General features: G+C 34.4%; 1 protein-coding gene across 1 annotated transcript; it reads left to right on the top strand.

The window, feature by feature from the left end:
* The first annotated feature begins 525 nt into the window (after nt 1-525).
* On the top strand, nt 526-12,769 carry mab-21 (nucleotidyltransferase mab-21). Its single transcript, XM_036368666.2, has 2 exons — nt 526-1,801; nt 12,386-12,769. Exons 1-2 carry the CDS (start codon nt 1,054-1,056, stop codon nt 12,733-12,735), a joined length of 1,098 nt encoding a protein of 365 aa, XP_036224559.1. The 5' UTR covers nt 526-1,053; the 3' UTR covers nt 12,736-12,769.
* The last annotated feature ends 12,761 nt before the right edge of the window (nt 12,770-25,530 follow it).

The following is a 25,530-nucleotide window of genomic DNA, read 5'->3' as shown; positions in this document are numbered from 1 at the left end:
GCAAGTAAGGCGCAAACTCAGCGCTGGAAACACAAACTGTGAACAAAAACAAAATACACAATGGGAAACTGCCATTGCAGTTGCTTCATTCAGGCATATGCCTACATACGTACATATATTCATACAAACAAATAGAGGCCTTCATATTTTTATATTCACAATGAGAGGTGGCGAAAACACCACACCAAACATTTAACCGTAATAAAAGCAGCAACAAAATTTACACATTCACATAAGGCTTGCCTACATGCTTATATATACACATACTCACACACATACGCACATCACCAGATACAAACCGGCTATGCAGCAGGCCCACAAACCAATCAAATGTCTACTCTCTCTGTCACACCAACGCTGTGAAATCAACAGCAAATGGACAACTATATAACGGCAACACGCTGAGAAAGAGCAGGACGGCAGCTGAGACTTTGTGTGTCGCTCAATTGCTGGAGCTGTTTGATCGGCAAGCACTCGCGCGCCGAGGCAGGGCAGCGGCAGCGCACAACGAAGTGGCGACGGCGGGTGAGTCAGGTTGGTTTTCTTGCGGTGAGTGCGCCATACGGAATCAGTCCACATTGGAGCTTGGCGTTGTGTGTACAAGAATACGAGTGTAGCAAGAAACTTGAACGCGACGGCGGTGACGTTTCGATTGTTGCGTTAACGACGGCTGTTGATGATGGGTGTGAATGGCGCGTGTGGATTGGTGATTAACAACAAAAACCGCAAAGTATCAATGTGTTTCAAGTGAAATTGATATCGGTGTAAAACAACAAAAAAAAAAATAATTAACAGCAGTTATTAGTAAAAGTTTCGGTTAGTGAATTGTTGAGTTGAAATTGCATGAAAATAAAAATTGAAATATTAAAGATTTCATCAAAAATTAATAGTGAAAAGATAAGCAAAAATATTCAAGGTTGATATAAACTTGGTATAAGAGCCAGCAAGCATCTTATACAGAAGTATAATCCATCTTAAGCGGTATTCAATTTGGCACACAAAAGCTGCACTCGCCTTTCCACACAAGAGACACCACACAACCGAAGCGTAAAAATGCTCGTGCCGTCGGACATGATTGCGGCTCAGTCCAAAATGGTCTACCAAATGAACAAATATTGCGCGGATCGCGTACAGGTGCGCAAAGCACAAATCCACAAACAAATACTCGAGGTGTGTCGCATCGTGCAGGATGTGCTCAAGGAGGTCGAAGTGCAAGAGCCGCGTTTCATCTCCTCACTCAACGACTACAACGGTCGCTTTGAGGGTCTCGAAGTGATCTCGCCCAACGAATTCGAAATTGTCATTTACCTTAATCAAATGGGTGTGCTGAATTTCGTTGACGACGGCACCTTACCCGGCTGTGCGGTGCTCAAGCTTAGTGATGGTCGTAAACGTTCCATGTCGCTATGGGTGGAATTTATCACCGCGTCGGGTTATTTGTCAGCGCGCAAAATACGCTCGCGCTTTCAAACGCTGGTGGCGCAGGCGTGCGACAAGTGCGCCTACCGCGATATTGTCAAAATGATTGCCGACACCACGGAGGTGAAGTTGCGTATACGCGAACGCATCATTGTGCAGATTACGCCCGCCTTCAAGTGCGCCGGCTTGTGGCCGCGTTCGGCCGCTCACTGGCCGCTGCCCGGCATACCGTGGCCGCATCCCAATATTGTGGCAGAGGTTAAGACTGAGGGCTTCGACATGCTGTCGAAGGAGTGCATTGCGTTGCAGGGCAAAAATTCCGCCATGGAGGGCGATGCATGGGTGTTGAGTTTCACCGATGCCGAGAATCGTCTGTTGCAAGGTGAGTGTGTGTGCGTGTGTGTGAGGTGGCGCTATAGTCATATAATATGTGAAGTTGTAATTGACATGGGTCACAAAAGCTTGGCGATAATCACAGCGGTTGTTAACTTAATCAGCGCCGTTTGTTTTGCTCGCCAACTGCGTCACTTTGCCGTCGGACCGGCGTGAATCACGCTGCGCTAAGTGCTCTGCTTGGCGCCAAACGCTTTGGTTGACGCTTACCAAAAGCTAGGGGAATCACGTCAAATAGTTTTTTGAACTAATTTTGATATTATGACTATGTTGGCGAGTTCGGCATATTTTTAGTAGCAAATTTGGTAGTTGATTATGATTTTTTTAATGAAAAATTAATTGTTAAATGTCGAAATGTTGTTTATGATAGCGTAAAACTTAAGTAAAAATTTGAAAATTAAACAACTATTAAGATGAAAATAAATATTTTATGATATTTTGAGTTTATTTAAAAACGTAAAATTGGCATATGCGCTTTAAAACTCAGTTATAATTTAATGGTGTAGAATTTACTGTAACGGCGTTTACTTTACGCCTCAATATTGAGATACCGCTGATATATAATATTATATATTATTTGTTGCAGATATTCTATTAAATATTTAGCCTGAAACCCGTTTAATAAAGACAAGAGCTCAGCAGGTGATTAAAAGTATTAAAGCAACAATAAATAAAATATATAATAATCTAAATATATATAAAGTTATATACAGTGATTACCACAAACAAAAAATCATATTAAAAGTGTAGAGATGACTACCCAAATACATGGCAAAAATATGTTTAGGACGAAAAAGAAGTTGGTTAACAATCGCTAAATCACATAAATGACAGTCTTGACATAACCTAACTTCGGTAAACCGGAAGCTTCGCTAAATCTAGAGTTTCGTTTATGACCCCTGCCTGAACTTTATTCACCATATAGTAAAGTATTTTTCGTAGATATCGCCTCTTGGCAGGCAAAATATAGAATGATATAATATTATGAGAGCTACTAAAAACCATCCCATAAAACCCATAAAGAATTCAAAATTTAAAATTTTTAGTACCTTAAAAATTTCTAATTTCTTCAAAACTTAATCAATTGTTGTTGTAATTTTTCAATCTCAAAAATTATTATGTGGTTTTTGTGAGTGGTTTAAGACTCTCGGCAATTTGCGCATAAACTTTCTTGGTGAGAAAGTTTAGAGGCTAGAGCGCTAAAGCGCTAAAGACCTTGACAATTTATGCGTGTAAAAGAAAGACATGATTAATTTGCGGTTACTGAGCCAATCTTCGGAATTACCTTTTTTCAAGACGCTCCATACGAGTGACGGCAATTATAGGCACTCGTGCTATCTGGTTCAAAATAAAAAAGGAGATCTTAAACTCATAGTCTAACTCTTAGCAAGCCTTAGTAGCAAGTAGTAAAGTAGCTTTACGTAGAATTTAAGCTTTCAAAAAAGGTTCAAATTTTAAGCGAAGAAAGATAAAGAATCAGAATCAAGATAAGCGAAGAAGATTAAAATAAATTAGAACAGACGATCGTTTACATACCTTGCCAAATAAAAAAGTTTTCCATACAGAGACTTTATTCGGATTGGTCAATTTGTATGGCAGCTATATCCTATAGTGGTCTGATAACAGCGGTTCCAACAAATATCTAAGCAGCTTCTTGGGTAAATAAGTCGTTTCTCAAAAGATGATGGATTAGTTCGCTACATCAATTTAGCTCGTCACCTTGATCATTTATATACAATATATACTTTATTGGGTCTCCGTCATTTCCTTCTTGGTGGTACAAACTTTGTGACAAACTCAATATATTACTCTGTTTAGAGAAGAAAAAGCGACCACGAAAATAAAAATATCGTACTTAGTTTATTTGATAATGTTATTGTAAAGCTACCGTTAAAATGCAAGTGGATCCGTCTAATAGGCTACGAACACCATTGCCCGATGTACAAAAGCTTTGCTCGGCCGATTGACCCGAAACATATTTTTTCACTATTCAATAATTTTTTTAGGACCCTCAATAGGCCGAAGAAGTGAATGTTTTGAAATTCTATATTGGCCTAACCACTTAATAATAGAATATATATTTTTTTGTAGCAATATACCTATAATGGTTATTGATGGTTGATATCATCTGTAAACAGTTTGCCTATTATAGCATATTTTCTGAGTATATGCAGGTACCAAAGGTCAGCTAATAAAATAGTTCCACCAATAGAAGGCGTTGATATTAGCAATTTCATGGGCTTTTGAAGGGAGTGGGAGTACAGCCGCTATAATACGAATCTGGTGAAAATGCCAAAAAGTTCATATTCAAATGAGAATACGCCATTTTAAGACAGACTTAGACTGATGACTATCTACTACTTTAGCCTAAGCTTGTGCAACAAATAGTCAACCGAAAATATCCTCGTTGTGCATACACTTATTTACATATATTACATATTTAGATACATATCAGTGTTTTGAGAAACTCAAGCTCCGAAAACTCGCTTTAAAATCTAACTACTAGATTCATAATGAAAACATATACATACATAAATCTTCTTATATAATATTTCTATATGTATATAATTAATATGTCCAGGTGTACTAAAATAATGATTTTGTAAAGAAACTAATTCTTTGATTGACATTAACAATATTTAGCTTAGCACATTAAAGTTTATTAATTTATTTAAATTTATTGTTAAGTCGGCGCTGCTGCCTGCTGTAACAGTACTGATGGTTTTTCTATAAAAATCATATGACATTTGGAAATAAATCATAACAAAATCACGGGAAAGAAAATCCCAGCATAAATTTGAAATTCATATGAGAAATAACTGTGCTTCGTAAAAATGTCAGCAAAAGCGGAATCAGCAAGAAAATGCAATTCAAAAAATGTACAGCAAGTATTCAGCGAGACTTTGAAAAGTAACTGATTTATTTAAAAAAAACCATAACAACGCTTCTGATATACTTTTGATATGGAGAATTATAAATTAAACGTAATCGCGCTGATATGAAGAAAACGCGTCGCAAAACGAAGCGCACGACACACAAACCAGCAGCAAGAAGCGTCACAATAACGGCGCTGGTGATCGCGCTAAGATTAAGGCTACACACAATCACACATACAAATGTATTGTACATACATATATATATAAGTTGTGGGATATATAGCGGGTATGTGATGGCGCAACACGAAATGTTGTAAATTGTCGAAAAATTGGCTCATTGTGGACTTTTATCAGGAAGTTGCGCCGCTTGTTCAAAGTTCACGAACTGTACGCCAGCTGATTTCGATTCGAAAACTTCTAATTAAATAATAATAAATGTGAATACGAGAGATGAAATAATGATTAATTAACACACTGGTCATTCGCCAAATCAATTCAATTGCTTTGCATTGATAAATTGATTGCTTAATCGCACATTTATCATCATATTAGCATAGTTGTTGGTGGCATTTAAAAGTACTGACAATTAATTTATACGAATAAAACAAAAAAAAAAGAAACAAGAAACAACGTTAACTTCTGCTGCACCGAAGCAACAATACGCTTCATAGATGCATTTCTTATAATATAAAAGTGTATGAAAAGAGCTTTATCTTGATTGTGATCATTCAGTTTGTATGGCAGCTATATGCTATAGTGATCCGATCTAAACAGTTTCATCGGAGATTAAAGCATTGGCTTGGGTAATAACCTGTGCCAAAGTTCGTATATATATCATGTCAAATCAAAAAGTTTTCCATACAAGCACTTTATTTCGATCATTCAGTTTGTATGGCAGCTATACGCTATAGTCGTCCGATATCAGCGATTTCGAAGAAAAGGTCATATGCAAAATTTTACATCAATATCTCAAAAACTGAGGGACTAGTTCGCGTATATACATACGGAATCGATTCAGCTTGTCACGCTGCTCATTTACCATATATGTATGTATGTATATTACAGGGTCTCCGACGTTTTTTTGGATGTAACAAACTTTGGGTGCAAACTTAATATAGCCTGTTCAGGGTATAAAAACACATACAAGAACATTGTTTATGATTATTAAAACACTTCTTTGAAACAGTACTGAGATTCCGATTAGTCGTGAGCTATTCACTAGCATTAGCTTTTTATACTCTTGCAACATGTTGCTACAAAGTATAATAGTTTTGTTCACCTAACTGTACCTAACAGTCACCTAACAATAATCGCGTTAGAGATAGGGCTATATATGTATAAATCATCAGGTGGATGAGATGAGTTGAATTCCGAGTGACTGTCCGTCTGTTCGACTGTTCATCTGTCCGTCCGTCTGACTGTGCAAGCGATAACTCGAGTAAAAATTAAATTATCTTGCGGAGACATACACACGTATTGTATGTTACACATGTTCCATGACAAAAAAGTAAGGACGACTTCGTAGATCGGCATAATCGGACCACTGCCACGCCCACAAAATGCCATTAATCGCAAACGTATAAAGTGCCATAACTAAGCCGTAAATTAAGATACAGAACTCAAATTTGGTGCAAGAAATCACTCTAAATAGGGGCAGCTGTAGTTTGAAAATCTTAAAAAAGTGGGCGTGACCCCGCCCCCTAATAAGTTTAATGTATATACCTTCCAAACCAATATAGCTATATTACCCAAATTTACAGAGAACAAATATTTTCAATCCTTCTTACGATAATGTGAAAATTGCTGAAATCGGATGATAACTTCGCCCTCTCCCCATATAACGGTTTTGTTAAAAACGATTAAGAGTGCGATAAATCAATAACTAAATGCGTCAAAGACATTCAATTTTACCACCAACCAAATTCGGTGCATAACACTCCTATAATATTCCCATATTACAGTGCGAAAATAGAGGAAATCGAACTACAACCCGGCCTACTTCCCATATAACCCAATTTGAAATTTCATATGATTCTTTCACATTCCAGTATACAAATAAAGCACCAATTAATATAACGTTATGATTGAAAACTGTTCAAATCGAACCAAAACTGTTTAAGCCCTGAGGTACCGAATGCTACACAGTGGAGCTAGTGCCTATAGTTGACTTTTTACCGAAAGTGTTGGTTAATATGTGAGATATATACTTGAAATACGGAGAGGATCCTTTCCTGATAATAGCATTTCTGAATGTCAAGAACAGTTTGAATCGGGTGAATAATGCCCCTAGCCCATATATACCTAATATAAAGATTTTCGAACTTCCGAGTGACTTTATACCGCATATATCGAACAAGCAGAGGGCGTATGTTTTTAATGACAATGTATCTATGTGTCTAAAATGGATAAAATTGGGTGAAAACTTGATCTAGCGGCTATATAACTAATAGCAGTATTTTCGAATATCCGGCTGACTTTACTGCAGATAGATTGATGATAGTACGTGCAGTACCTGCCTAATGTATGTTAATAAAAAAACAAATTTATTTGTAATCCATGCACAATTTCGTCCAATAATGATTGTTGAATTCTTTCGCAACATTTAATAAAAAGTTTTTACAACACCTCAAGGTATTTGGCCGATTTTCATTCTTGCAAGTTGCAAGAGTATAAAATATTCAGTTACGCCCGAACTTAGCTCCTTCTTACTTGTTTATATAATATTTACACACATACATACATAGATAAATGTATAATTGTCACTTTGTTCGAGCGCAGCGGGAGTTATCTATTGAATTAATTAGATAATTATTTAATAGCGCCGGTTACCACTCCACCGTCTATTAGTTGCAGTAGCTATTCTAACAAGTTTCATTCATTAAAATTTTTTAAATGCTAATTGTTAGTTGAAATTCCTATTTAAACGAGCGATTGAGCATTCTACTGTAGAAGAGAGGGCATTACATTTTCACTGGTCAGACGGTTGCTGTACTTGAGTGCGAACAGTGCACACTCCCAATAATATGATTGGAGCGCAGAGGTCAAGTTATGAAAACAAAAACAATTTTTCATTTCATTCTCAAGACGAAAGCAAGCAAATAAACGAATGAGTGTTAATGAATATTTTTGAGAGGAATAGAAATATATACCAACCTTTGCATTAAAGAGAACAAATAATATTCGAATTTTTTAAAAAAATTATTTATGTGCCGAAAATTAATGAAGTTTAACAAATTTCAAATTAGTTTACGGGTAATATCTTAAGTAATATATTATTTGGAAGTTGAGTGTGATTTGTGTGCAAAATAAATATTTTTAAATTAGACTTGAAAAGGTCATATACCTATAGTGAATTTCTATCCTCAAAATGTAATTATTTAACAGAACAATTTTTTTTAGTTTATATAAATTTTGTAGTTTTGTATAACCTTTTTATGATATAAACCAGCTTGTCTTAGTTTGACTTTATATCACATACTAGTAACTATAAACAGGTTTTTTGTATGACAATATATTTTTTTTTTTACAATTTAACTTTTAAAGAAAAAATGTATATTTGTGTTTGATTTTTATTTAAAGAAAACTTGCTATCTGTTTAGCATAAAACTAAAATGCGTTACAATAGCAACGTGATTGTATATTTCAAAACTACAAATTAACCAGTAAAGGAAATTATAATTTGATTATATGTTTTTGTATTGAAAAAAAAACATATTTATGTAAAGGCATCCGAAAATTGTTCATCTTGCCTCTCAGTTTTTTAAAAACGGCAGTAACATATATATTTAACATGTAAATAATATGAAAATTTTTTTGTTATACTTTTACAGCTTTTTTAAGGGTATTCTACTGGGTATTTTACTAATCAAAATTGTTCACGAAATTGAGTCATAAACAAAAAAGTAAAGTAAAAAAGTAATTTCACCGTTTTTCGAAGTTAACCCCAAAAATAATTTATGAAGCTTATATAACAGATGCTATAAAGGGTGAAAGTTCAGTTTTCGAAAAAAAAAATAAACTTTAATTAAAAATTACCGACTTTAAAACTTTGTGACGACCATCAAATAAGCTTGACCGAAAAAAATTTATTCAACATTGAAACAAGCAGAAATTGTAGATGACGTCCATATTACTTAATTAATCACTATAATAATTATTAATTTTTTTCAATAAGCTCAAATTCGAAATTCGAAGACATATACGTAGATACTTCGATTTTGGATGTCAACTTCGAAAAACGTAGAAACAAGTACTTCCGACTCAATCTTTCCAAACAACTTAGTTCAATATCCACAAAAATGTCGATTTTGCCGGTCAGTGTAATAATGATTCGTTAAATGACTGTTCATTCTTACTTTATTTCATTTTTATCGAAGTTTCTGTATTATCTCATACTAGGCTTTTTAGAGCTCAACCTCGAAAAAGCTTGAAGTAGAGTTGGACTCTCACGATCAACATCGTGGTAATAGGAGGAAAAGTAAATAAAGTTACAAACTATAATTATTTAAAACCTTTGGGAATATTTAATTATTCATATTTCTTTGCTTAGTTACAGATTCAAAGTTAAATAGAATAGAAATCAGTCGATCTCAGTAGTGTTTTGCGATTTTTACAATGAAAAAAAATACTGAACAAAGAATTTGCATACAATTTTGTGTTTCGAACCAATTTCTGCGTGCGGAATCATTGCGAATGTTAGAAAAAGATTATGGGGAATCTATTCTATCGAAAAACCAAGTCTACGACTGGTACAAAGCCTTTAAAGATGGTCGAGAAACCGTCGAAGACATACCTCGTTCCGGTTGTCCTATGACGTCTACCACTGACGATAACATCAAAAAAGTCAAGGAAATCGTGGCATATTTGAATCGCTTCAGAAGAAGCATATTTTGAAGGCGACAATTAAAAAGAAGATTAAAAATTTTTCGTTTTATTTACAATTTCCGGAAACTTTCTGGTGACAATAGGAATATATACTATTAAGTCTCAAATCATTGCTGCATTGCTCCATATATGCAAAAATATCAACTCTCTCTATCAAATAAGGGAAAAAACTAAAATACTAAAGAAACTAATACATTTTTCCAAAGTATTAAAAAAGTTGTGTTTTAATGTATACATAAAATAATTTATTTAAATTGCACATTAAAATAACAAGCCACGGTTAGACTCGTTGAACATTCTGTATAAAATTGGTTCAAAATATTTTTGTTTAATTAAAGAAAAAATTTTAACCACAAATATTTTCATCTTTCATGTAAAATGTTAACTCAATAATCATTCCTATTACTTGGGTAATTTCTTTTTCATATAATATTGTCTCATACTTCATTAGTTTTCTGTAATCCCGAGTGAATATAACCCAATAAATTTTCCATATTAATTTGTCTATTAATTTAATTGTTCTTTAATAATTACTGTAAACTTATAAACTTAGAATACTATAATACATTTAAATGCGAATAATACTACATAACCAATTGATTACCCATTTGTTAGTACCCTTTAAAGCTAGCAGGCTTGCCAAGCTTCAAATGAAAACGCACAGTTGCTTTGATGGCACAGAAAGCTTTTAAGTTTGCGAAGTCTGCACATTGTGACGTGCGTCATTTGCGCTTAACAAATGACTAATTTATTGCATATAATAAAATATTGCTTCATATTTACTTAAACCTAAAAATAACAAAAAAAAAAAAAATCAGCACCAAAGCAAAGTAGAACTAAAAGGGCGCTACCAAATTAAAAAAAAATGTATAAATAAAACTAAACAAAAAGCGTAAAAGAAGAAATACAACAACTTTAATAGTTTTACGCTGCGGGCTGGTAATATAACAATAACCACAACAACAACAATAAAGCAACGCGTTACATAAAAATGCGTCCATAAAAATGTCAGGCGCTACAACAAATTAATACTCGTTTGCCGGCGATAAGCGTATGCGAGAAGAGACTCTACACACATACAAATACACATGCTCAGAAATCATACAGCTAAACATATATATTTATACGAAATATTCTACAATTTTGTCGTTTTACCGTCGGTGGTGACTTGCGAGACCGCTGTGTGGTTGTTGTAATTGAGGAAAACGAAAGTCGCTTGTGGCGTTCGAACAGTTTTATGATTATTGCACTTACAATACAAGTATCTGTGTGTAAATATTATATAAACATTCAATATCTGATACTCAGATTTCTGGGGATTCAATAAAATCACGTCATAATTTGTTTAGGTTTTCACGTGCGCTTTATGGCTTTAATAACTGACCTATTGATAAGTTATCAATCAGTTAATTGAAAGAAGTAGTTTTATAGTTATGCAGATACATATGTGTTTGCTTCTGTATGTATATGCAAACATAAAAATATATGGGTTAACATTTTTATACCCAGAGCAGGGTATTGCCACGATGTTTGTAACACCAGGAAGGAAACGTCGGAGAACACTATAAAATGTATACATAAATGATCAGCATGACGAGTCTGTATAAACGCGAACTAGTCCCTCAATTTTTGAGATATCGAACTGAATTTTTGCACATGTCTTTTTCGCCTCAAGAAGCTGCTCGTTTATCGGAACCGCCGATATCGAACCACTATAGCATATAGCTGCCATACAAACAGGCCGATTAAAAGGTCTTGTGAGGAATGTTTTGTATTTGTGAAGGGTATTACAGCTTCGGTGCAAACGAATTTTTTCGTTCTTTTGTAAGACGTCACGTCTTAGGTTTATTTTAGAATTACCTTCAATTGAGTTTCAGCTTGATCACCTCCCTTATACACTCGCCCTAATTACTATATTCTTTTGTTTTTATAGTATAAGAACCCCGCTTATGTCATCGAACATTACCGAAAATGTCAAAATAATAAATATTATAGAAGAATCTTTCAAAATTTGCTTTACTGCGAAATTACCACTTTTTAACACAATCAATTCAAAGTGTTCACAGAAACCATAGAAGATGCTGAGACGTCTCTCCATCCATTCTTATTCTAATACGATGAGTTTGGACATACTTTCATTAACTTTTAAGTAATACTCCTCATCAATCCAAACAGGCTTAGTACGCGAAACAACAGTCCCTGGCCGGATAAAATCCTGGTCAATTCCGATTGGTACAGTTTCGATTTTGCTGAGGGTTTTCAAACATGTGCAAATGTTCTGACAGTTTAGGGAGAGTTGACCTATTCGTATCAGACTTTTTTTACTGTTACGATTATTGTGATTATTGAGCCAATAAACGTTAGCCTAATATGACTGAATTTATGGCGCTTACAGTATTATCTGTCAGTTAAATTTCGTATTTAGTCTATTAGCCTATTATAGTATAAAGAGTATAAAGAACACCCTTGTAACGTGTTGGACGTAAGTTATGAACACATACCTTGAGTATAAGGTTGGGATATGAATTGTCGTCACCAAGTCTATTCAAGATAGCTCGGATAATTAAGAAAGCAAAATTACTTTTTTAGCTTTTAAGTTAAATTAGTTACGCGTGGCTAGTAAATGAACTATTTTTATTCTGTTCTCTAGTTTTATCTTATGTTAATAAAAACATTAATTAGGTGAACAAAACTACTGTAAACTTTAAAATATTTCAATATAATTATATAATATATTTGATTAATACTATTATATAAGTATTCCTAAGCTTAAATTTAATTTTTTAATAATTAATTCCCTTTCTCTCTTCCAGGTGCCAGTCGCCGGCGTTGTTTGAGTATTTTGAAGACATTACGCGATCGACATTTGGACTTGCCCGGCAATCCGGTCACTTCATACCACCTGAAGACACTGCTGCTCTACGAGTGTGAGAAGCATCCGCGCGAAATGGAATGGGAAGAGAATTGCATTGCCGATCGCATTAACGGCATATTTCTACAGCTGATTTCCTGCTTGCAGTGTCGTCGTTGTCCACACTATTTTCTACCGAATATGGATTTGTTCAAGGGCAAATCGCCCGGCGCGCTGGAGAATGCCGCGAAACAAGTGTGGCGCCTCACACGAATCATGCTGACCAATGCGCGGTGCCTAGAGGAGTTATAAAATTGTTACAATTATTATTTGCGTTAATTTGTAAGAAATTAAAAAAATTAAATAAGTATTTATAAAGGATAGCTGTTTTAAGTTAGGGTGGTTTAACAAATTTTTAGGTTGCTAATTTGAGTGGAGAGTAGTGAAAAAAATATTTTTTAAGTTTATATTATTTAATACAAAATTTTTAATTATACATTTTTAATTTAAAAATTATAACTTTTATTTTTTTGTTATTATTTTTTTTTCAATAAAAATTTTTAATTTTTTTTAGTTTTAGAATTTTTTTGATTCCAAAATTGAATTTTGTAACTATAATTAAAATCAATAATTATTGATTTCTTTTTGGTTTAAAAGTTAATTTTTTTTATATACATATAAACTTTTTTTAATAAAAAAATAAATTTTTTGAATTAAAATTTTTCATATATAATATTTAATTCAAAACTTTTTTTTTTAATTTTTTTTTTGTGTAAAATAAAATTAATATTTGCATACTAAATTCTACAATAATTTCATATGTTTGCATGTGTGTGTGTAAAATTTTCTTAAGCGTCCAGTGATTAGTTTTTTAAGTGGTGCGTTTTGTTCATTTAGTAGCATTTCAATGCTCTTTAAGTACAATCAATAAAAGTTTAGTGATTTAGGCTTGCAACGGTTGTAAAGTAAAGTATAAGTTGCATTTTCGGCTTGAAAAAATAAATTATCATAATTAAATTTATTTAGATTATTACAAAATATTTTAAACCTACTGAAAAAATTAGCATAGCAAATGTATACGATTAAAAAGCTTTTGTGAAAGCTTTTTTTAGCATATCTTAAAACTGTTATTTAAGAATTTCTTCTCAACAATTGTTTCACATGTTTATGTAATGTAAGTGAAAGCTTTTTTCAGCATATTTTAAAACTGTTAGTAATTTAAGTACTTCTTCTCAACAATTGTTTCATACGTTTTTGCAATTTAAGTTTACTTTGTTAAGAAAAAGAAAAAGTATACCCTGCACAGGAAATAATAAGTTTGTCACGAAGTTTGTAACGCTCAGAAGAAAATGGCAAGACCCTATAAAGTATATACAAGTATTGTATATCTCCGTCTGCGATATAAACCGATCCGTCAAAATAAATTTCTTGTATGGAAAGCTGTTTTATTTTTTCAAGATATCTTTACGAAAATTGGCAGAGAATATTGACAATAAGACAATGTTATGATTTCCGAAAAAAAATTTCAGATCCGATCGCTATAGCATATAGTTGCCGTACCAACTGACTAACAAAAATTAAGTCGTTGTATGGAATACTTTTTGATTCCAAAAGATATCTTCATGAAATTTGGCAGAGATTATTGCCCAAGGCAACGCGAACATATTGTGCTGATCGGACCAATATAGCATATAGCCGCCATATAAACTGATCGATTAAATTCAAGAGCTTTTCAGAGAGCTTTTTATACCCTTTAATGCTATAAGAAATGCATTTGTTAAGGGTATTATAGCTTCAGTGCAGCCGAAGTTAACGTTTTTTCTGGTTTTTACTTCAATACACACAAACACACTTTCTTCTCTACTTTTACTTGCCTTTAATTATTATTAGTCTATTAATCGTTTCGTTTGCTTATTTATTATATTGCTTATAAACTTAATAAAAAAACATATATGTAAACATATAAAAACACAAATCAAAAGAAAATAAAATTATTATTACACATTATTGTAGTAAACAAAGAACTACTTAGTTATTTAACAAAAACAAAAATGTTTTATTTCCAACTCAGTGCGCTGCTTTCGCTCCAGCGTTGCATAGACAATTGTTTATATGCTTTTTAAATGTGTAAGCGTGTATATATCTACAACTGTGCATCTGCATATATCTATTTCAGTGTTTGTGTTTGCAGTCGAATTTATGTTCGTACGAATGACAGCTGTGACATGTCCAACGCGACCAACTGACTGGCGCATGACATGTTCGGCATATAAATTACATGCAACAAGTCATTTCGACGACACTTAACACTGACAATAAAGTTAAAAATTGATTATAAAGTTGATATGCCGCAACAAGCGCGATTCACAGGTGGGAGTGCACCCTCCGGCTCAGCTGCTCGGTAAAGCGCAAGTGAAAATAGCCATATACATACACATTAGGGTAAGCCAAAAAAAAAAATAACTTATCGAAGTTATGAATACATACCTATATAGTGAGAACAAAAATATGCTTGCAAGCCAGAATTTTTGGTTTAATTTTAAAAGGTATCTGTGAGCGTTCAAAATTTACCATATAAATAATACTTTAAAAAAGTTTTGTTCCACTGAAAGTATCATAACTTTTGAATCATTTAGTTTAATTTTTTTTCCATCAAAAATACCATAACTTTTGAATCATTTAGTACCAAACTATTACAACGTGATTACTTGTAAAGACAAAATTTCCAAATAAATGTACTTTAGGGGATTTTTTTATCGCAATTAAAAATTTGTATATTCAAAAATATGGAAAGTACTCAACGACAATTTTTAAAATTAAGTTAAATATTTTTCCTAGCAGAGATTTTTTTTCCTCTGTATATAGGTTCCTTCTAACCAATAAAATCGTTAAGTTAATTTTTGGCCCACCCTAATTTACACACACACACATACATGCAGAATACAAATATTTAACGGTTATGTGATAAATGGTGGCAGTTGTAAAAAACAGCGAGTTTCTTCAAATTGCGCTCACGTTTGGCGAGTCAGCAAGCATCAAATAAAACAAACTCGATATTCCACCTCATTCGAACGGTTTATAATCGGGCGCAGTACTTTGTTTAGTATGTTAATTACTATTTATTCGCGAATTTGTCATAAGTTGAAAGAGCACCGTGCCGACAGTGATATACAATAATATGTGTTGTATTGAATCACCAGCGCAGTGGTCCCAATAAAATTATAGAAACGAAAATATATGGGTTTATGAAGAAAAATTGGTTTATATGTTAACAGTTACCATAAGCCTAAATCCGATTGATCGTTTGATCCTGTCTTTAAATTATGAATCGATTACAGCGCGCAATGTATTACATCGCATGATCTTTTTCGGGAATATTCCAGGAGTTTACTCATCGGTTACTATTTGTATACTCTTTTACTAGTTTTGTTTATTCAATAAAGACCTCACTTAAAGGTATATGGGTAGGTAGGTAAATAGGTAGAGTGGCTGTCTTTCGACACACCAAGGTCCCCTCACTCTATTGAAAGGGACCCCCACCCCTCTTGAACTTCATCAGTAAGACAAGTTTTATCCGTTCAACCTGCGAGATCTCGTCAAAAAACCTTCACCTAAGAATTGTGTACTTATGGCAAGCAAAAGTAGGATAACAAGACTAAAATGATTATCTTACAAAAATCCCCGACAGAGAATTACAATATATGTTATGAGGCTTTGGTTAGTGTAAACCAACTTGGAGGAATTCTTCCCAATTAAAACAAACTGTAAGTATTCTACGATCTTATATTTACAATTTTGTCGATCTTTGTGTTAATCCGAGGATCCACAAGTTTTGCATTTCTTGTGATTTCTTTATATATCTTAGAAATACATACGTTTACTTTAGAAAAATATTTGTAGAAATTCTAGCATTTTTATTGTGGACTTTATGGCACTCATTAGGGTGGAGCGACATTGGTAGATTATAAAAAAAGGAAATTTTTGGAAAAAAAAATTTTTTTAAACATATTTGTTAAGTGTTCTAGGAGCCGTGGAGAGTCCTCTTTTTTGGCCAATTAAAAGTTATCAACTTAAAAACATTTCATTATTGGAGTTTTAAAAGAAATTAAAATAAATTTTAATTTAAACCAAAAAACTTTGTTTTTCTCCAAAAAAATTTTAACTCGAAGTTTACTTTAAAAGTGAGAAGCGGCCCCTTTAGATGTAAAAAAAAATTTTATAACCTACAAATTACCCTCAGGCTAAGCAAAAAAAAAATTTTTTTTTTAGCTCTACCCTAACATCATTAAACACCATTCATAAACATGAAGTTTAAGATATAAAAATTTTTAATTTAACTTTCCTTGAACACCACTTTTGGTTATTATAACTATCATATCATAATTTTGCACAAATTCGCATGAATTTTACAAAGTCTATTGAAGCTGGCAATCTAGTGAAAAGATACGTACTAATTTGCTATTAGTTAATTCTCTTGTTTTCATATTTAGTTTCCTGATTTGACTGTACGATTGATTCACAAAGGCATAAGCAGATGTTACTGCCGGCTGGCACCGCAGGTGGTGAAAACATGCCATCAAATTAACGCCGATGACAATGGAAACAGGTGAACAAACAGCGAGCGAAAGCTGCATGGCTTTTGAATATGATTTTTTATGAGTCGAAATAAATTTTAATTTTGCATGTCTGTGATAACGATGACAAATATTGCGCTATGTTGTTGTAGCTGTAACATGTGGTATTTGGGACGCGTTTTGTTTGGTCTTTCAATTTGCATTTAACAACGAGACTAGCAAATTGATGTTTTTACGATCCGTCAGACATGTTGTTAAGCTTTTATGCGTTTAATTATTGTTGACACACATAGCGGTATAAACAAATGATTAGTTTTATAGTTATTAAAAAGATATACATATATATAAATATTTGTTTAATACTCTAAGCAATAAAAACCAGCAGAAGAAGGTAAGATTTTGTTTCTATGCATGCATATATTTTCAAAATATATGAAGGAGTGTGAGTGACATTTTTTCTCTCTGAAGATTAAAGTATTTAGTGATGAGAAGATATCTCTGGGATAGTTATTCAAATATAAAATTTCATAATTCTTCGATAAACTTTTCAAAAACTGCCTTTCATAAGACTTCCATCGATGCCATCTTAGATAGTTAGGAAAGTCTAAGGAAAAAAGAAATCGAACTGAAGGTTTTTTGTAACTATTCCACCAAAAATCAGTAACTTTTAGTGCTCTAAAGTTTGACAATTCTAGACTGATTTAATACCTCAAATTTTAATACCCCAAAAGGTTCATGAATTCTTACTCAAAAAAAATAAATTATTAATAATTTCTATTCAGCTTCAATGAAGGGGAAATCTAAGCAACTTTATTTTGCTGTTCATCACTTTGCAAAAAATTTGCTTGTTATTTTACTCAGTTCGAATTTTATTAGATAGGCCAGCATATATCCTCACATCGATACCAAAAAATAATCTCATTTAATAAACAAACCGACCAACTACCACAGAGCTTTTTTGGTACACTATTCTTCTGGCCTATTAACCAATTGTCAATGAGGGCGCTTTTCAGGATATGTAGCAGGAAAAAAGACTTATTTGGGACTGATATATATTGAAGTATAGGCCGGCAGTTCAGAAATTTTCATTAAATATCAGAATTGTTATAGGTTAGATTAGCTTGAATGGCTGATCAAAAGATCGCACTTCGACTGCTTAATGTCATTCTTTGTGATACCATAAAAATAGAACTCCTTTAATTCGAACTTATAAATCAATAAAGCGCCTTGTGACAAATAAAAATTTGCTCTAGCGTCTAATTACTATTCCCACAAGTTTGATGGGATATCTGAAAGTGGGATCTTCCAAGTGTTTAAGCCTTGAGCATGAAAACGCGAGACAATCAAGAAGGAAGTGCTGAGCTGATTCCACCTCGACTATTTTAATAGAGCTTCTGCAGCTGTTAAGATTCTCAACACTAGAGCATGGATGCCGATAGGGAAAAATGCCTATTAGAACCACCACAACTAATTAATTTAATTATCTGAACATTTAATGCTTTATTTCGGCCATTAACCACCTGTTCACACTAAATTATTAGTATAGATTTCTAAAAAATATTCCATAAATCACAGCTATAACATTTCAAAAAGTTTTTATTCGTTTATATAATGAATTAATTACATAAATTAATACACAATTTGATTTTATTACCACCTAGTTGTAATTTATTACCCTCACGAACTTTATTATGGCTTCCAAGAAATAATATACGAAATATTAATAATTTCCTTACCACCAGAAAAATATATTTGTCTAAAAAGTATAAATATATTTATTAAAAGACCAGAATTTTAAGTGTCTTGTTAATAATTCAACGGCACTCAATTAAAAATCACGTGCGTAGTTTAACTACATTTTACAATTTTTATTTATTTTTATTTATTTTTTTGCCTCAAACTCACCCAAAATTGTATTATATCATGCGATTTGTATTCTTATTGCACACGCTTTTGGCTATTTATGTTTTTAACAGTTTGTTTATGAGTTCTCCGAATTATGTTTAATAACTTTATTTGCTCAAAATTCTCATGACAACGGTAAATTGTAATAAATTAGCATAAGCTCACGAACATTATAAAGAAAAATTATGAAAATTTTATGTAAACCAGTTACATACACATACATATATATATACTTGTATATGTGTGTGCGCACGTATTGCTACAACAACAAATGTTAGTTGTGTGATCGGTACGCAAGTTGCTAATGAACATTTCAATTACATTATGACCAGCAAAAACCAAACTTAGGAAAATTTATGAACCCACAAATTTTCAATTAAATTAGTATGCCAGTGCTGTGCTGGCACGAAAATCGAGTTCTACAGAAAATTTGGAAAATTAGTTGCATAGATGTGTGTGTTCCAAGAAATGAAACTCATAGTAGAAAATGTAAGGTTGTGATGTAATAAATGTTCGATAAATTTACCGTTTACCACTTCGTACTTATTTGAAACATAATTTAATATAAAGAAAAAATATCGAAAAGCAAGCTTCTCGAAATTGATATTAATCGCCTTAAAAATTGTTTGAATAGATAAAAGCGCTTCGTCAACTCATGATGGTTTTTTGGTTCATATCAAGGAGTTTTCGCATCACAAAGAACCAGTTGGGACCCTTCTTATCTTTTAGCCGCAGGCTTCTAAGCTTTTATCATCTATATTGTGCCGTTGCTGGAGAGACTATTTGTGGTGTGCCTTTTTGTTCTCCGATCAAAAATTCGTAAGAAATATGCTGGGCATATTCATAAATAAATAAGTTTTTTAGACCATTCAGCACAGCTCCTTAAGGGGTTACGTGGGTTTCACAGCTTCAAAAAACAAAAAACAAAAAATTATTGTATTATTTAATTCTATAACATCTTTAGAATATTGTCTTAAATGCTCAAGTTACTCCAAGTAATAGTTTTGGAGGTACTACTTTAAAAAGTTGCGCGCTCGAGGTCAGCTATATAGTCACTTGAAACTTTTCTCGAAACTGTGCTTTCAAAGTCGGTTTCAAGATTTCTCGCGAACTACTCAACCGATCTTAATGAAATTATACACGGGTCTTTGAGAAATAATTTACAAAGTATTGCACGAAGGATTTTTGTTTGTTCAATTACAACTATTTTGAAATCAAAAAACGTCGAGAAATTTTCACCAAAGTTTGCGTGTTTTTCTAAAAACGTCGACGAAAAATACAATTTTCACTTTATTCGTCTTTTCTCTGTCCAATGCCTAGTAAATGGTCTTAGTTCAAACAAGTTTTTTTTTCTTTTTACTTTTGATGATCCTGTGAGAAGAACTGCTGTCAACGCGGAAGCACCTTTTCTCCAGAGTACTGCCGGAAATTACCGAATTTTGAATATTTTCCTTCAAAAATTTCATTAAGTTTTTATCAAAAGTTTGAATAAAACATTTCACTTTTTATTTTAAAAAAATTGTTTGAAAATACGGCGTTTTTTGCTTGACGAAACCCTTGTAACCCCTTAAATAGCCGAAAGGTGTCCACTGAAAAGTGAGGTTAGCTTACTCTAACGAAAATATGTATATTTTACTATTCAACTTCAGTGATATAATACTTATTGTTCTCAGTATGAATGCAATAATTTGGAAGCATGTTCTGAGCTTCGCCACCTTCTGCTCGTCAGTCAAACAGTCAAATATTGACTTGCTCGCCCAATCTTGCCGCTGTCTAACCGGCGGCCGAACGGCGGCGCTTTTGTGTTGACATTATCTGCTTTACTTTTTCATTTTAATTTCTCTTCTCCCAGTACGTCAACCCTCCTCTATACCCCGCTGACGTGCTCCCACCCGGAATCGAGCCATCAAACGGCTTTGTGACCACAAATCGCTTAACGGACGTGTGTACGTTCGGCATGGCTGCGGCTGCGCAGCACTTCATACGCAATGTGCAGCAAAGCGCGATGCACCGTTGACATGGAGAACTCAATGATTGATTTAATGTTGAACTTTTTCATTCTCCACTTTGAGCTGCACTGCTTTTGTTGCTTTTATTGGCGGCCGTGTGGAGCATTGTTTCAGCGCAATCGCGATTGTCGCACAGCAGCGACGGTTTTACACACAACAACAAGCAGCAACAGGGCTTCTGTGCGGCACCACCACCAGCAGTTTGTACCTTGAATCTTTTCTTTTCTTTCACGTGCGTTCTGCGTCGCTTTGTTGTTGTTGCCTAAAAATGTGTAAAGTAAAGACGGTTTCGGTCGGCAATCGATTCGGTGATTTCCATTGTTTCAGCTGTTGTTGTAATTCATGTGAATTGTACGTTTGAAATCGAAATCGGTGTACTGGTGTATTGAATGCGATACGGTTGGCTGTAAATGCGCGTTGCCCTTATAAGCGTGTAAGCTTTCTTCGACTTGAATCACAGTTGAGTTCTTGGAAATGAAATTCGGCATTTAATTAATATTTATTGGCGTACGAGTACTGTTATCAATATATTATATTACACCCATGAAAATATCGTTTCTTTTGTTTCGGTGGCGTAGTCAAGTGGGGGTGGAAGTAACCCGTAAGTAACCCATGAGAAAATTGAGAGCAATTTTTATTTCCTTAATTTCTCATAGGTACATTCGCCAAACAATCCTTCATTTAAACTTCTTCAGTTTGGTAATCTTATCTATGTTTTAGACTTTTAGACAAAGCTTTATCTTCAATGTTTCGAAAATTCATACATTTTAAGTTTTTCAGTTTTCTGAATACTAGAAAACCTGCTTTGATACTTATAAAGATCAGCAACGATAATATCGTATAAAGGCCCTATATTAAATCGTATTTTGATATTCCACCTTAATAAAGCACCACAATCAAATTGGTCTAATTGGAAAATTAATTTCCTCTGTTTCCACAATATTTTACAGATTTGGCACTTGCAACTTTATTTTGTTTCCAATTTTGTAAAAAATCACACGCTGGACAGAAGAAAATTTTTCTCTATCGAATGTCGAGGCTCAGAAAATGTACGTTTGAGTCAAGAATTGAACGATGCGTCATTTGGTCAAGTGCATCGAACTAAAAGCAAAGCAAGTTGAGACATTTTTTCATTTAAAAACAAAATTTGGAAATAGTTAGACCGCCCTAGTACCATACATATATGCTAGCATAATTACTATAAGTATTGTATTTGTCACACAGTTGAGCGACAGCAACCAATTCTGCACTTGATTACCGGCCGAAGTTAGGTACATTTTCCAGCACACACATTCCAAGCCAACTCCAACCAGCCACAAGCTCGAAGGCATACTTAGTTGCTGCCCAGCCCGCTTAACCTAACAAATCACAATGCACTTGCGCCACTACATCACCGCCACCACCAGCCCCTTCACCGTTTCAAGCACTCACTCATTTCACTGCACTTCACGCGGCACGCTGGGAAATTTTAAATTAATATTTACTTTATTTCACTCGTTTTGCTTTTCTTTTCTTTTGCTCATTTAATTCTACGCTGCACATTTTGTTTTGTGGCGAAAACCTATAATCAAATACGATGGCGATGACAACATAAGAGCCTCTAATTACACCCTGTTACCACCACCAGGCGCGGCCCAAGCTGCTCGACCTGCAATGGGCGAGCTGGCAGCCAGCGGGCTCGAGGCAGAGCGCGCATGCCACACACGTTGTTGCTGTAATGTTGTTGTGCCACTACCATGACTTTGCGTATGCTTAATAGGTTGATGATGGATGGGCGCTGGATGTGTGTGAGTGTGTGTGGCTGCCTATTTGTTGTTGTTGTTGCTGCACTTTCCTTGACTCGCCGCCGGTTTGAAGCGAAGCCATTTGAGTTGGTTAGTGCGCATTATGCCAACTACAAGCGCCACTTTGCCGAAGCGCCTGAATGGTGGAGCGGTCGCGTAATTCCAACATTTATTGCACACTTTGGCCAGGCGATTTGCCATTTTAGCATTTAATTGCACTTGCAGACAGTGCCACAAAGGCTGGTAGGCAAATGCTTTGTTGTTGTTTTTGTTTTTACTCTATGCCGTTTAACTTAAAACGCTTAAGCACATAGCAATGTCAATCAAAGTGCAATGCGATAATGCCGTGTAATTATTTCGATAATCTGGTATTTCGTATGTGACTTGAGTGAAATGTTTTGAATACTAAAAAAATATTAATGAGTACTATTTATAATTCCAATATAAGTGGAGTTAATTACAAAAAAACACGTATAAACGTTAACTGCGACTGCAACAACGCTAAACTACACTTCACGAGTAACAATATCTATAACTTTATTTTAATCGGCCAGTTGGTATGGCAGCTATATGCTATAGTCACCCGAAGAGCAATAATTCCGGAGATTGTAGCGTTGACTTGCACAATAAACCATGGCAAATTTCGTAAAGATATATTGTCAATTAAAAAAAATTTCCAAAAATGAACTTAATTTTTATTGATCACTTTGTGTGGCAGTTATATGGAATAGTGGTGCGATATCGGTATCAAACGATAATTTAAATTTAATTGATTTAATTTGTTCAACTCAACATTTTCAAGAAAGAAGAATAACACAGTCAAGTTAAGAATTCTCCATCCAATATATCTGAGTTATCGCCGTATTTTAACGGAGAATCTGTGACAGTTAATAAGGCTTAAGCTTTCCCTACAAGAACCAATCAAAAAAACTGATATGAGGCCTTAAGTCATCATTAAAATACGGCCTAGAACTTATGGTAGTGATTTTGTTTTTGTAATCACTAAGGTCACAGAATAGTTTTTCAATATTGATTAAGCCCTGAAAGAAGCACAGATAGGCAAAACGTCACACAGCAATAGCAACAGCAACATTTAGACTTTAGAAATGTATCTACAACGTGAATACATCTCTTCAGTCAAACATTTTCCATATTGTTTTAAATCACCTGACTGTTTCCACTTCCCCGAACTTGCTAACCTACACCTCATGTCTTCTGAAATAGTTTTCCAATGATCAAACCAATGATGTATCAATTATTTACTGCCATACTTCTTTTTTTTAGCCACATACGTAATAAGAGCAACTCAGTTATACACATTAATGCATACACATAGGCACTATATCCTTAAAAGGTTTTTGCGCCACGGCTTGGCGGTAAGCTTGTAAGTGCGCACACGTGATCAAAACAATGTAAGACAAACGCAAACCGAGCGAACTTCTTTTCTTGATCTCAATGCCCAAATAAGGCACCTTAGTGGCGGAAATTAGCTACCGAAGCGGCGAGCGCATACCAAGTGGAGCGACATGTCATTGTTGCACGGCGACCAAACCGAGAATACCTTCATTATGCCTCAAGCGCACAACCGAGCGGCAACGGCGCAGCACGAACACGAAGGCGGTAGGAAAGAGTTGCTAAAGCAACTTAAAGTTGGTTTTAGTGGAAATATAGTATAAGTGCATATTGCTAACATGGAGACACTGCGCATGACATTTCACGTTGCCTTACGCGGCTGACGTTTGTGACCCCGCCCGCCGCGCCGGATAGACTGCCTTTTGCGCACAATTAATATTCCAAGCAGATCGGCGCGGAACATATGTCCCAGGTTCACGTTGCTACCAGCTACTGTGGCGCATGCGCACAATGCTGATGAGCACGCGGCGGCCGCTTTGCCATGCGCGCTGCTGATTTAGACTTTATAAAGACTTTAGCTAGTGACTAAGCTTATGATGAACGCGAGGATAATGGAATGCAGTTACCAGCGGGCGTTTAAAGTTTACAAAAGAAACTTTCGCAACTTTTAAAGTAGTTCACGGCATCCGAGAAAGAGAAGCAGAAGTAGATGGAATGCAGAAAAGGCTAATGAAATTTTCGAATTCGAAATAAAAGTTAAGTGAGAGCTAAAAGAGAGAGCGTAGAAAAAATACATTTCGCTGCCATACAAGGACGAGTAATTGATCGCTGCGCTTGAGGAATCTTAAGGCATGTGATCAACTGTGACAGCTCGCATTTCAAGATATCTCTTTCCGATAATTTCCGATTTTTTATCATTTTCATTTTTACTCAAAGTAAAATGTTTATTTTAGTTATGTCAAAAGGCACACATGGTCCGTGTTATTCAGTCCAAGCACGTCCATCATGATACACACACATAAACAGATAGTTTCTACGCAATTCAGCGCTTTTGAGCTTCGAGTCCTCGCTGGTTTGTCCAACTTTCATAATTCAATAAACGAATGAGCGAAATATTTATACAATTTTCAGCGAGTTCACTCGTTTTGCCATGCATTTTGGTGGACTGTAAAGAGTACTGATGGTCTGTGATCGTATCAGCGGTCACAAGGCGGCAAAATACCTACAAGTATATTTCATAGATAAAGCGAACGCTGGTGGCGTATCAATAAAAATACACTTGAAATAAAAGTCCATTTTGTTTTGAAAATTAACTCTAAGGGTATTTTTTTTATAAAACTTGTGGAGAGAGTGAGGAACTCTTTGAGTAAAGGCGGCTGGTCGGCTCTGAATGCATATCCTCATAAGCGCATGCTATCTCTTTTCTGAAACAACCTTGGGATCATTAGAGGCGACTATGTCCTCGAGTCATGAAGAGCGGCT

This window comes from Bactrocera oleae, chromosome 5 (genome assembly GCF_042242935.1).
Source record: "Bactrocera oleae isolate idBacOlea1 chromosome 5, idBacOlea1, whole genome shotgun sequence".
NCBI lineage: Eukaryota > Metazoa > Arthropoda > Insecta > Diptera > Tephritidae > Bactrocera > Bactrocera oleae.
This window is presented reverse-complemented; position numbering and strand designations above follow the sequence as displayed.

Bases quoted from the DNA above. Each gene is read 5' to 3' on its own strand.
- mab-21 (XM_036368666.2), top strand. From the start codon at position 1,054: ATGCTCGTGCCGTCGGACATGATTGCGGCTCAGTCCAAAATGGTCTAC. The intron at 1,802-12,385 runs GTGAGTGTGTGT...TCTCTCTTCCAG, and splicing joins CGAGAATCGTCTGTTGCAAG to GTGCCAGTCGCCGGCGTTGT.